Genomic DNA, 14,789 nt, shown 5'->3' on the forward strand with positions numbered 1-14,789 from the left:
TAAAAACCAAACACCTCAGATGCAACTCTCCAATGTATAAAAAGCAACAGCCTTCATAGCGCTACCCTCTGTCCCTGGACTACAAGATATATGGAGACCGATATGGCTGACCTGCTTTGGAAATACTAGTTTCCTGGCTGTCACAGTGATCAATGCGGTCTTAAACACTGACCTAAAACCACTATGCAGCTTGACAAGCTAAAACAGAAATATGAAGTCTCTTAGCCTGAAAACAAGGTAACTAGGATTTCCTGAAATCCTAAAATCAGCAATGGCAGCGTACAAGTTTTCTTTAAATGAGAAATATCCACTTTTTAATGGAAGTGATGTAATGTAAATACCCTTTTTTTCAAGAAGTCGCCATTACCATAACAGGTCAAATCTGCACAGATAGTTTTGACTGTCTATGGATATATCTGTATTGTCCAGCACCCCATTTTAGGTTCTATTCAGGATTATGCAGCAATATTCTCCTCTTTATTGTACAATTTTTCTATATATTAACTGTTAGAGCCAACAAATCAAACTACAGAACTAGAGAAAAATCAAACCATATCATACATACCTGTCAACAGCTACCACAACACTCTGGGAACTGGTCTCTCCTATGGATTCCTGTATACTTGCTATTTGCTTCCAGTCCATGTTCCCTCCAACTATTAATCCAGATAAATGGAAATAGGCAGAGATAGTTATTGCAAAGCCTGGGATTCTTACCAAGTACACAGACAACATGACAAATGGGTAGCACTTCTACCACAGCTTAGTTTTATTAGTCTTGCCTTGCGGCTATGGGGGCCTAAAACCAAATCTGAGCTGGAACATTTCAGGGTTTGATTTGCTAAAAGAATTGAAAAGTGAACGTTCGCTTAGATTACTAAACAAGGAGCTATCTTCACTTGGAACACCTAATCATCCGAGGGAAATGAAAGACGGATTTGCGCACTTGCATGATTCGATGATTGAAGTTACCACAGCTTCACATTGTTCACAAAGCTAAATGAACATTCATTTTTCTAGGTGAGCAGTCTCTACACCTTAATAAATCAACCCCCCAGTGAGTGGACTTTTTGAGGCCTATTTATAACCAGGAAGCAATCATTTTACAAGTCATTATAAAAACATTTGTTCCAGCTTTCTCTGGAAGCCCCACTTTTTTTTTCCCATCGTGATAAAAAAAATGCTAAACCCAAACTGAGTGGTGTTAGGTCTCTACAGCACTGTGAATAATTAATGAGATTTTTGTAATTGCCAAAACATTTTTTTGGTTTGAGTTCATTGAAGGCCACAGGAATTCAGAAATTGTTGAGTTACACTGCTGTCTTTTTTATACAGAAGGTTGGGACACTGGCAAACAAAGATTGTAAGCCAGCCCCCTCTACCTAGAATGGCTCAGTTTTGAAAATATATAGGGCCAACATAAAACAGAGGGTGGGACCTGTGTCCCTCAATGCAGGGACACAGGAATGCAGAAACATTCTGGACAACCAAAAGGAGTCAAACTAAGAGGTAGGCAACGGTCTGTAACACAGGACTACCAGAAGGACCCCTGTTTGAAATGGTTGTTGGCAAGTGATGAATATGCCAACAACCGCAGAGGACCAACCTATAAAGCCCCATACCCACCATCAGTTTTTCTGCTGATTTTTTCCTTCAGATTTACCAAAAGCATATAATATGAGGTCAAACCTTAGGGTTTCAATTTGTATGCAATCAGGCAGACCCTTGCATTACATGGTTTTGGTAAATCTGAAGGAAAGAATCAGCAGAAAATCTGACGGTGTGTATGGGGCTTTACTCAAAAAAGGATAAGAGATCACCACCAAAAGGGAAAAAGAGGAGCCTGAAGGAGCACAACAAGGTGCTATAAAAAATAAATGCCAAAACAGGTGGATCATTGCAACTTTCTGATAAGAAAGAAATAGACCAACTATGCAATATGTTCAACAAAAAAAAAAAATCTCTGGGGAATATTCCCAAGACAACAGGCCCTCAGAAGGAACAAAGGCCTTAAAGGAGGAGATCAGCCAAACTACAAGCAAAAGGCTTAAGCCTCATACACACAATGAGAAGATCGAATGTATGATTGTTCATTTTTTTTTCTTTGCATGCTAATCTCATATCTAAAAAAGCAAGAGGTTACTTGATTTACAAAATTTCTCGTACTGCAGAAAACAACTTCAGAAGTGAGGTAATGTATTGCATTCGTATTGTATTTTTGGACAAAAAAACTGTACTGATTAAACAAAAATTGTCAAATTTTTTTTGTTTGTCTCTTCAGATAATTTCAGATGAACTTCAGTAATCGACTCTCGAAAGCTGTATACGAACAATCAGATTATCATACGATTGTGGTATTTTTTTATCCTATTTTCTGATTGTGTGTACTAGGCTTTACACCGCCAACCCTTGGAATCCAAGGATGGAAGGTACCAGCAAAAGAATGAAATTACCTGGCCAGACAACCCATCTCACACAAAATATCCAGGGAGAAATTCCGTTTAATATTCCATAGGATAGCCAAACAAATAACTAAGAAAGGCAGGTACAGTGCACAAGCAGTACCCCTACATAGGTGGCAGGGTTGATGGTCTACACCAGAGGCGATTTAGTTTGCATTGTGCACTATACAAGTATTTCATTCATTCACCAGAAGAGCAGAAGAATGAGCAAGACTCATCCACAAAAAATAAAATAAAAAATTAAAAAAAAATAGGATTTTTATAACAGTTTACATCATGGGACACAGAGCCTAAAGCACCATACACACTATCCGATTTTCTGCCGATTTTTGTCTTCAGATTTACCAAAACCATGTAGTGCAAGGGCCTGCCTGATTGCATACAAATTGAAACTCCTAAGGTTTGACCTCATATTATATGGTTTTGGTAAATCTGAAGGAAAAAAATCAGCAGAAAATCTGATAGTGTGTATGAGCCTTAAGTAAAAACTTACAGGGTTATGGGCCACCTTCAGGTGATGGACACTGGTATACCCAATACATGAAGTTCACTCCCCTATATAACACCTCCTCCTTCCTGGAGGACCTCAGTTTTTGTAGCAAAGCAATATACTTAAACCCCATAAAAGAGGAGGGGCCTCTGTGTCCCTTGATGTACTCAAAGAAAAGGATTTTACAGGCAAGCTGTTATAAAATCCTTTTTTTTTTTATCGTGCATCATGGGACACAGAGCCCAAGTAATAACTTAATCGGACGTCCCATAGCAATGCTATTTGAGGGGAGGGCGAGACAACCCGTACGGAACCGCCAGACTTGAGGCCTTATACTGCTGCCTGCAGCACACTGCACCCGAAGGCAATATCCTCATACCTCCTTACATCCACCTGATAAAATTTTGTGAATGTATGTACTGAAGACCAAGTTGCAGATGCAGTTGCAGATCTGAGCCATGGAGGCCTGGTGATGCACTAACCAACTTGGTAGAGTGACTTGAAAAGGAGGAATCTTTCCCCTTAAATCATAAGTCTGAATTATAACTTGCCGAATCAACTTGGCAACAGTGGCTTTCAATGCTGCCTGTCCTTTCTTAGGATCCTCTGCCAGAATAAGAAATCAGTCTTTCTAATCTGAGCAGTTGTCTTTAAATAGATTTTCACTGCTCTCACCACATCAAGACAACGTAGTGACTTCGCGCCCCTGGAACATGGTTTTGGAAGAAACTATGGGAGGACAATATCTTGGTTCAGGTGAAAATCTGAGATCACTTTTGGCAAAAAATCTTGATGAGGGAGTAACACCACTCTGTCCTCGTGAATAATCAAGTATGGCTCTTTACACGAAAGAGCAGCCAATTCCGAAAACTTCCTTGAGCAACCAAGAACACTAGCTTCCTTGTCATAAGGACTAAGGGAATATGCTGTATCTGTTCAAATGGCTGTTTTTGTAACACTGACAAAACTAAGTTCAAGTCCCAAGGGCTCAAAGGCGATTTAACTGGCGGATTAATCCACATCACGCCTTACATAAAACCCAGGACTACAGATTGCATAGCAAGCGGTCTTTGAAATAAAATCAATAAGACTGAGACTTGGCCCTTAATAGTACTCAAGGCCAACTTCATCTCTACCCCTAATTGTAGAAAGGCAAGAATTCTGCCTATGATATACCCCCGAGAGTGCCAACTCTTGGATTCACACCAGGAACCATAAGCCCTCCAAACTCTATAAATATATAGTTCTGGAAGCTGGTTTCCTTGCATTAATCAAAGTAGAGATAACTGACCCGGAAAGCCCACGTTTCTTCAGAATGTGGGTTTCAATAGCCAAGCCGTTAAATTTAGCATTCGTAAAATAGTATAGAATATCGGCCTCTGTGAGAGCAGGTCTGGCCTTAGTGGAGGGGACCATGGATCCTCCACTGCCATCTTTACGATTTCTGTATACCATGACCTTCTGGGCCATGCTGGTGTTACCAGAATTACCGGCTTTCTTTCCAGCTTGAGCCTGCAAAGTTGTCGTGTCAGCAATTGAATAGGGGGGTGCATAGATCAGTGAGAACTGATCCCACGGGATCACCAATGCATCTGTTCTGCATGCAAGTGGATCCCTTGTCCTAGACACAAATTTGACTAACCAATCTGGAAGCTAGAAGATCTACATCTGGAGTCCCCCATCTTTGGCAAACAGCCCGAAAAATGGGGTGAAGAGACAATTCCCCCGGGAATAACTGCTTGTGACTCAAGTAGTCTGCCTGTGAATTCTCTACTCCCGGAATGAAGACTGCTGATAGAACATTCCTTTCTGCCCATGTTAGAATATGGTTCAACTCTCTCTGCTCTGAGAGACTTTTGGTGCTCCCTTGGTGATTCATGTAGGCCAAAGCTGTAGCACTGTCAGATTGGATCCTGACAGGACAATCCCTTAACCTGGAAGTCCAGACGCACTGCCCGAATCTCTAGGATGTTGATGGGCAAGGCTCTTTCGGTTCTTGACCACTGTCCCTGGACAGTCTTATCTAGTACTGCTCTCCAGCCTGAAAGGTTGGCATCTGTTGTACCACTTTCCAGATAACTGGTCTGAAGGATTTTCCTTTCAGCAGATTTGGGTCCCTATTAAAGGGGTTCCACGCTTTTGGACCTGTATAGCACCCATCAAGATCAACTTTAGGTAATGTAGCATGACCAAAAAGAGTCCTGGGGTACAGCCCGCAAAAGAGGCTTACAGGCAAAACCTTGTTCTTCTTGCGAGGCCCGGGTACCATCTACTTTGGCCTTAGTGGCTTGGATGGATCCGGTGTGTGGAGGTTATTTAAATCCACATGGATCCCTCCTGGAGCTCCTCAGAGCACATCTTCACTCATGACCAACACCTTAGACACTGGTGAAAAAAAATGGAGGTACTCCTGGAAGGAGGATGGGTTATATAGAGGAGTGAACTTCCTGTATTGGGTATACCAGTGTCCATCACCTGGACCATAACCCATTAAGTTATTACTTAGGCTCTGTGTCCCATGATGTATGAGAAGAAAGCCTATAAGTGTTTCTGGGGCCTTAAAGACTAACACTGCATGATCTGCCTAACCTTGATTCAGATTATGGCTAAGAATCATCTGATCAGCCATGGTCAACAGAAATATCCACAGCTGTAGAGTGAGGGGTAGGAACCTTAGCAAAACAGCTAAGAACATTCACCAAAAAAGGGAAACAAGGAAGCAAACTGCAGATAACTTCCTCAAAAGGCTGTTTAATCAGCCCACAGGAGGAGAACCTAACCTCAGGTGGTTAGGTCCCAAGAAGGCCTCTGGACTTACTTGGGATGAAGTTCCTCTTTAAATGAAAGCTGCACATTTAAAAATATTGAACATTACTTCTGAAATTAAACATCATATTAAAGCTTATGAGATTCCACATAGTCAGGAAAGCAAGAACAAAACATCAAAGCTGTATAAATAGAAAAAAATGATGAATCAGCTTACTAACCAAGACTAACAAACTCATCAGATGCCTGGTCTTTGGTTCCAGTGAATGACCCTTCTCTATTCCTTACTGTCCCAGAGATGTAGCGAGGCTTCACTCCAGTGCCTATTAACTGTGCAAGTTCCAGCTGACTGATGCACTTCAAGATCTGTTTTGTAAAGAAAAAAAATATTCTATAGCCACATGATAAATGCTAATTGCATAGCTGTAATGCACACTCACAGAGCAAAATTTTAGTTAGTAAAATCAACCTGTGCACCAAGTGCAACCTAAATAACAAGCTATGGTATATCATGGTTTGAAGGAAAGCTGTTAGGGATACATTAATCCTAGCAATATCTCTTTAAAGTGGTTGTATAGTATTTTTTTTTTTTTTCACTTTTACCTACAGTGAAGCCTATAATAAGGCTTCCCTGTAGGTAAAATTAATATCTGTACGGTTTAGGAGATATTTACTTTTTATGCAGCCGCTGACGTCATGCGGCAAATGCGCAGATAAGACCCGGCTGAAGGTCTGGGAGGACTGCCAGACCTTGCCGGGAAAAAGACTCCCGTGCGATACCCGGAAAACACGCTGAGGCAACATGTCAGCTCCCTCGGCGTAGATTGGGTGAGATAGCGGCGCCTCGTTCTAAGGTGAGTATTTCATAATGAGCTAGTATGCGCTGTATACTAGCTCATTATGCCTTTGCCTTGCAGGTTTTTTTGTAAAAAAAATGTGCGGGTTTACTTTATACATGTCTAATAGTACTTACCAGTACCAAATATTTATGTTCTTGCACGGATAGAATTGCTTCTAGGATCCTCAGCATTCAACAACTTCAGTGTGTCAGTGTGTTAGATGCCTCCCATCTCCCTGTTGCACTCACTGGTCATTTTGTCATGAGAATGTTCCTGATGCCCTGAAGGATTCACTAGTGATGCTGCAGGTGGAACCAGTGCATGCAGCAGAGACGCTAAGTGATCTGAGAAGTTTTAGATGCCGAATGGCGATTCTAGCTGGGCAATAAGGCTTGTGTCGACAGACTTTTGTTTACTTCCTGTCTATAAGTATGCAAAACCCGCATGGAGGGTCAAAAGCAGGTCAGAAGGAAGTCAACTCCACATCGAATGCACCTGGCAATGAATTCTGAATGATCTCAGAATAATTTCAAACTGATGCCACCAGCACTCCAAAGTCAGTGGCCATATAGTGAAGATTGAATGTACATGGTGCAGCTACAACTGCACTTGACATAAAGTGTGCTCTGCTTATCATACCTCACAGATAAAGCCTTTATGATTGATAACAATATTCTGTCTCCAGTTTTAAAGCTAGGTATACGGAAGTAGAATTTCCGTTTGGCATTTTTTTGTTGTAAGAATGTTTGTCGTTTTCTAATCATCAGTGAGATCAGATCGAAGTTCATGTTTGACTGCAGTTACGAGAAAGTGCAAAGGAGAAGGATGGAACATTTTTCTCTAATGTAAATATTTCTAACAGTGTATGTCACGTTTGTCAAACACAAGGCCCACAGGCCGAATTCATCCGGCCAGCCAGGCTATTTCATGTGGTCCCCGCACCTCTTTTACAGCTATGGCACCCTCCTCATCTCCAATTACCACCTCATCTCAGCAGCAGAGTGAAGGACAGTACTCCTCCATCAGAACCTGCTCTTCGTGCAGCCGCAGGGAGCCTAGTCTCTGCCCCCCCCCCCCCCGCTAGAAGTCAGCAGAAGAGAGGACGGAATTCCTCCTACAGATGCTTTGCCTATCTGTGCAGCCGCAGCACCCCTCATCTCCACCTCCCCAGTCAAAGCATTCAGCAGACTCTGGTAGCTGACTAAAGTCCTCCTCTGGTCCCTGTCCAGACCCTGCACTTTGTACCTCAGCTCCCCCTGCTTATTTCTGACAGTGGCATAAGGCAGGGGGGGGGGGGAGGTGCACTGTGATGTAAGGGAGGGTGGGGGGGAGTCTACTTCTGATGGTGGTCGGGGCATCGAGACTGCTCAGACACAACACATGGCAGAGACATGTTTTGTTTGAGCAGTCTGAAAGTTTCTTTTGGATGATACTAGCTGTGTGCCACCCTCCTTTTTAGACTTGCATCATTTGCTACCGAAGTGTGAGTGGGTTCTGTACCAGTCTGCACTTGCCCTTCACAGCTTAAAATGGTTGTTAACCCATCAATGTAATTTTTCATAATCCTTTTTTGTTACTGTAATGGCCCCTTGTGACTGTGCTTTATGAAAATAATGCTGTATATACCTTGTTTACAGGGCGCTGATCTGCATTCATTGACCCGCTGCTTCTGTCCTCTCTCAGCCTGAAATATGCAGTGGAGCCCGCTGACATCAGTCAGGAGGAGAGAGACGGCCTCGGGTGGGAGGAGCTGGGTGGCGTCACTTCCGGTCACAAGACCGGAAGTCTTTGTGTTTGACACGCTTTTTCATGTATGCTGCTGGCTTTGCCATTTTTTAAATGTTATTTTGTCTATTTTTAAAAAAGACATACAATGTTTTAAACTACTAAACTATGGAGGCGCTTTTATCCTTTATGCAACACCCTGGATCTGGAGATATCGGAAGAGTTTTTTGTGGAACGTGGTTCGTCTATCCATCCCTTGAGGCTGCAGTTGTTCCTTATCCAGCTGGGATATTTCTATTGAAGGAGGAAGACAGCATAGTTCTCCAGGGTCCAACATCTTGATGCATGACTAGACCCATTGGGGTCTATCCCTGAGGTGAGAGGCTAGAACACACTGGGTGTGGATTGTTGAAGGTTATCTACAGGCTATTATCACATCCTATCCTGCTAATTTGCACTTGGACACACTTTCTCCCTCACTCCCCCTCCTTCATTTGCATCTATTTTGCACAATTGAAGAGACTTTCAATCATGGTGACATTTGATGCACATTTTTTTCTATTGTCATTGGACTATTTTTGAAGATATACAATTGCACTTTTGGACATTGACATAGGATCTGTTTATTGCATTAGCACTTAATTTTTATATTTGGATATAGCACTTTATATTGTTTTAGCTTTGGTTATAGTTTATAGTGCTGCTTCACTCTACTATTTACATATCTATTGGTGTTGGTGACACTTTGGAAGTTTAGCAGCTATTTACACTTTGATTTACACTACTTTAATCGTCAACATTTCTAGTAGCGCATAAGTACTTTTTAAAGAAATATTAAGAGTTGCCAATGGGACATACACTGGAGATCAAAATTAGAGAACAACCTACAATTACCTAATTTCAAGGTCACTGCTTAGTTCTTTTTGCAATTATCTAAACTGGAGTAAAAGAGCAGTTTTGTTAAGCATAGTTCATGAGTTAAACATATTTTGACGCACAGAATAAAAAACTTAAGAGATTTGAAAAAGGACATTGATCAAAATTAGAGAACACTTTCATATACCTCCTAGTTATTGGTGTTAATCTGGCACCTTGTGCTAATTTCTTTAATTATCTGACAAACAGTATTTAATTGGCAGCCTAACTTTCCAGTTTTCACTGACTGGGAGCCGTTTTAAAGTGACTGAAACCCTCCGGCAGGAGGTTGTCCAGATGAAGGCCAATGGCATAACCCTTTCAGCCAGTGGCGATGTGTCCATTAAGGGTGCACGGGCGCCGTCTGCTCTGTCACCCCCCCCCCCCCCCCTGTGTAGAATGGATAGATTCATGCATTGGATGAATCTATCCATGGCCGCTGTAGCCACTGCCTATTCAGGTGTCCGGCCCCTTTTTCGATGCCTGAATTCCAGGGACGGGGGTGTTTTTTTGACGCACCTGATTAGGCTCTAATAGGCTTCAAAAACGGTGGACTACGAGCACAGAGCATTGCGCTCGCAGTCCACCCAGGTGTGATAGCAAAGCAAATGAATATTTTCTTTTCTAACACTGAACCACCTCTCAGCCAACCAGGAGGCATGGATGTAATACCCGTCACCTGATTGGCTGAAGGGCCAGGCACCGTGATTGGACACCTAATGGAATGGAAGAACACACGGGGGGACAGGGAACCATGGAGGACACAGGAACTCGCCACTGTTACCCGCTGCTTGACCCGCCACCAGGATAAGGTAAGCGGGGGGGGGGAATCACAGAGGCTTGCACCCCCCAAAAATATTTTGAGCATCAGCCGCCACTGCTTTCAGTCATAGCAAGAGAAGTTTGTTGTTTCAAATCTGTGATTTCTAGAATATTGCATCTTTACAACGTCACAAATTCATTCAAGTCCTTCAAGAAGGCTGGTCACCCACGAAAGACAAATTCAAGAGAGGACAGGTTAATACGGAGAATCACAATGGGTTCAACACTGCAGCTGTGATTGCTCGCAAGTTCAGCGCTTACAAAGTATGGCTCTGTCTTATCATACAGTGTCTCGTCTCAGAGAATTTGGACTGAAAGCCCACTCTGCAGTGAACAAACCTCACATTAGCAAAAGGCTGGCACAGTGGTTCTCAACCTGGGGTTGGGACCCCCTCAGGAGTCGAGTGATGATTTGCTAGGGGGTCACTGAATCCTGGGCTGTTCCTGAAGCCCGCACCACTCTCCCAGCCTTTTTGCGTTCACCCAGCAGGGCTTTCCCTGGAGTCCGTGGCTGCCCACTCAGTCGCTTTGCGGCCACCCATTCAGTTCCACGGCATGGCTGGGTGGCAGAGACTAGAAGTCAGCTGACTAAAGAGGAATGTGAAGTGGGAGGGGCTGGAGGAGACCCCATCTCCTGAGTAACACTACCTGTGATTATAGTTGCTATTAAAAGTCGCCGCTACAGTTCTCAGATCAGCAGATTACCTTGATCAAGAGCACCTAAGCTGGCTGATCAGAACTCCCCCAGCATTGCCACTCATGCCAACTGCCCACCAAGGAGTAAGAGAAGGAATAAAAATAGAAAATACATGGAGGGGAGAGGAAAAGAGGGGGAAGAACAAAAAATAAATAAAAAAGAAATTAGGGTAGAGAGAGACAAAAGGGAAATAAAAGGAGAACAAAGAGAAAGAGTGGTACATCCTAAAATGTACCATAAGAGGTTTTAATACTGTACGAGTGGAAGGGACTCGGGGAGTGCTAAATATCCCTGGATTAGGGGCGCAAATTACTTGTCTTGCCTTGGGTGCTGACGACCCACGCTACAAAAATATTATAAAATTTTTTATTAAAGGGTCACAGCACTAGAAGGGTTGAGAACCACTGGGCTAGACTAACCTTTGCTGCGGAGCATGTTGTGTGGACAGAGGAGAAGTTCACTCTAGTGATGAAAGCAAGTTTGCTTTATTTGGGTCCGATGGGAGACATTATGTTTTGTCATCAAACTGAGGAGGGGCTGAACCCAAAAAGTGTCTAAAGAAGTCAGTGAAAGGTGGAATGGGAAGCGTCGTGATTTGGGGGATTTTTTTTCTGCAGCAGAAGTTGGGCCTCTTATACAGCTATATGGCAGAGTGAATGCAAGCAAATGTTTATCAGAACCTTCTTTGACAACACATGGTTCCTTCCCTGTGTTCCTCACGCAATCAGCAAGCAACTTTTATGCACGACAATGCCCTGTCACACAGAAAAAACAGGTAAAGCAGTTCCTTGAAGCTGAAAACATTGAAATAATAAAAAGGACAGCCTAGAGTCCTCATCTAAACCCAATTGAAAATCTTCTGGAAAATCCTTGGCGACAAAGTTATGGCCAAGAAACCCACTACAGTCACCAAACTGTGAAAGACTGGAAGAGCGGAACAAAATCACACCAGAGCAGTCGGAGAGACTAGTGATGTCATGTGGCCGCAGATGTGCTGAAGTCATCCAAAGCAAGGACCTGTACACTTCTTACTAATTGTTGTAACCTGTTTCTACAAAATCATTTTTTTTTGGTTGAAGTGCCTTGGTTAGTTCAAAAAATACTGTTCTATTAGCATGGTATAGTCACAACAAATATTGAGCAAGGAAGATTACATTATTTCTGAAAAAATCTAATGGTCATAAATTGTTCTCTAATTTTGATCTTCAGTGTATATACAATTGTTATTAATATGTGCTTCTTAATCATTTATATACAGCACATATCAGAAACAAACAATGTCACCACTATTCTCATTATTTTTGTCCTTGACATAGCAAACAGACCAGCTGGAAGACAGTACCTCATGCCATGAGCTACCCAAGTAGTTTCCATCTGTGTGAGCCACAGTGATGAGAGTTTTGATGGTATCTATGTTCTTCTGTTTCATTTCCGTAATTCCAGAGTTTACAGTTAATAATGTAAACCTTGCTAGTGCCTGTACATAAGCATCTCGTTCAAGCTGAAAGACATAGAAGGATAATTTTAGCACATAGTCCAAAGAATACAGCATATTTCTTACTTTCGTAAAATGGCAGAAGTTGTTTTTTGGATGACTGATGGGGTAAAAAAAAAATCAGAGAGAACAGTTGGAGAAATGTGTCGTCAGAATAAATAATTCAACTCCCACTGTCTAAAAAAGCCATTGTAACATTTCATAGAATATGTTAAAACTAACCACTTTATTTCTGATCCTAAAAACAAGGCGATGAAAATTGTTTGGCTTCTAAACCCAACCATCAAACTTTAAAATATTCCTCCTAACATTCCTGGTAATAAGTGGTAGTGAAATCCACTGAAAATATGAATCATGCATTTAATTTATTTCTTTTCTGCATTCAGAAATACATTAACCTGTATATGTAAAAGAAAAAAAAAAAGAAAAAAAAATTCTATAAAGGCTTCATGCACACTATAAGCTTAAAAAAAAAAATACTGGAAGAAAAAATGCTCATAATAGTGTTTATGTGACAGCTTTTAGCAGCAGTTAGGAGCATTCAGCTTTTTTTTTTGATGGCAAATCACTTTAAAAAAAAAAAAAAGTTTTTTCTGCTCCTAGAAGCTGAAGCTTTAAAAACACTTCCAGACTAAAATAGTGTGAATGGACACATAGGATGACACTATTTACCTCTAGAAGCAGAAACGAAATGCTAAAAGCTGCTGCTAGGAGTGTTTTTTTTAAAGCTAGTGTGCATAGAGCCTATAGTTTTTATTTGGATTTTTCCTAGGTCCAAAAAAAATAAATATAGAAAAGATGAGCACATGACATTTAAATGTTGATTGACCAGAGATTAGTATGTACAGAGATACCAAAATTGGATAAAACAGACATAATGGTATTATCATTACAAATTTAAAAATGCTCTCTTTGAACACCATTTCCAAACTGGCATAATTTGCAGCATGGGAACAAAACTCCTATTATTGTTCCAGAAAAAATGCTCTGCTGGTGTGTTCTAGGGTCGGTCCAGGGTACTGGTGCAGATGGATTTTACTATTCCTGATAACTCTAAAGCCTAGTACACAAGAGCCGAGTCAGGTTGTATCGGCCAGTTCAATAGAAACCAGCAGACATTCGGCCCATGAGTACTGCAGCTGGTCAGACACTTCTGTTGAATGGGCATGACCGAAAAAGGTCTGCCAACTGCTTCCCAATCAGGGCTCTTAGCCATTGGCCGGAGTGTTCTGCTGAGGGAAGGGGTGCATCCCCCTGTCAGAACACAATAGAACAGCAGGGGATATTTCTGTACTAAAGTCAGATTGTTAGTACAGCAGCTCCGGGCTGAGCTGTCAGGTTTTTTTTGTTCAGCCTGCTGGGTTGAATGAGTAGTAGGGGAAGGGATATCCTGAAGGTACTGGTGAAGAATTGATAGGATTGGTGAGGAATGCATTATGCAGGAAAAACTGTGTAGCCGAAGGGTTTCTAGGGTCATATAAAGCAGGAGGGTAAGAGAGGTGAAAGTTCGGACCCAGAGTAAAGGGGGAAATGGGGGGGGGGGGTAGAGGTAGGGGTGATGTAATTGAAAAGGCTTGCATTTACTGAGAGGGATTGTCTGGTAGGGGGGAATTTAATAGCAAATAAAGAGTCCTTGTCTCATCACCCCACCCAATAGTGCAGTGTTCGCCATTAGGTGTAAAATCATTGAGTCAAACTGTATCTGATCAAGAGGTCATGATCTATCTATATTCTTCATTAGTTCTGTAGTGAATCCAGCATGCCCAGGTTTGGGTGTTATTTGCGCAGCCTGTCCTGCTTTATAGATGTGGGAGATGCGTATTTTGCTTATTGTCCTAAACCAGGGGTGTCCAAACCTGCGGTCCAAGACAACTACGAATGCAGCCCCACACAAAATCCTAAAGCTAAAAATGTTGATTTTTTGGGGGGAATTTTTTCTAAAAATGCGATTACACTTCACAAACACAAGCGGACAAAGAAACATTTCACAGTGTCTCTTTACTGGACTTTTATAAAAGTTTTATCTTCCCAAAGAAAAATATCACACTATTCACAATCACACCTTATTGTCCTCAGTTTTTGGCAGCACCTATATTTGTGAGCAACTTTTTTCAAGGTTGAAGCACACAAGGGGCAAAATTAACACCAAAATATCTGATAAGCACCTTAAGAATTTATTGAGAATTGCTACTACATCCATCAAACCAGATTATTGATACATTCCTTTATCAAAAACAGTGTCAAATATCACACTTGTTTTATGCTGCCATCTTTTACAATAAAAAATAGAAATAAAAAAGTTTCATTACTCAGATAGGTACATTATCTATATCAGTGATCATTAACTTGTGATCTGCCCATCAGCTATCCTTATTGTTGGTGTATTTTATGTGTGGCCCAAGACAACTCTTCTTCCAATGTGGCCCAGGAAGGTCAAAACCATGCTTTCACATTTCCATTGTTGTGCAGTATTGATCATATGCATTCTCAATCATTTCATACAGTGGGTTTTGGGGAGAAAAAAAAAAAAAAAAAAGTGTAAAAAGTATGGGGTCGGGCCAAACCTAGGGTAAATACT

General features: G+C 41.6%; 1 protein-coding gene across 2 annotated transcripts in view; it reads right to left on the reverse strand.

The window, feature by feature from the left end:
* The window catches only part of ARFGEF1 (ARF guanine nucleotide exchange factor 1), a 273,924-nt gene that overhangs the window by 58,926 nt on the left and 200,209 nt on the right, over positions 1-14,789 (reverse strand). For both annotated transcript variants that reach the window (XR_013277668.1, XM_077492840.1), the window contains exons 21-23: positions 12,059-12,217; positions 5,940-6,084; positions 566-656 (exon numbers count right to left, since the gene is read on the reverse strand). Coding sequence is in view for 1 of the 2 variants with exons in the window: in XM_077492840.1 (XP_077348966.1) it covers positions 566-656; positions 5,940-6,084; positions 12,059-12,217 (395 nt within the window). In the remaining variant the exon portion in view is untranslated. The remainder of the gene's footprint in view (positions 1-565; positions 657-5,939; positions 6,085-12,058; positions 12,218-14,789) is intronic.

This window comes from Lithobates pipiens, unplaced genomic scaffold, assembly GCF_037356315.1.
Source record: "Lithobates pipiens isolate NorthernLeopardFrog02 unplaced genomic scaffold, aLitPip1_a1.2 Scaffold_19, whole genome shotgun sequence".
Classification (NCBI taxonomy): Eukaryota; Metazoa; Chordata; class Amphibia; order Anura; family Ranidae; genus Lithobates; species Lithobates pipiens.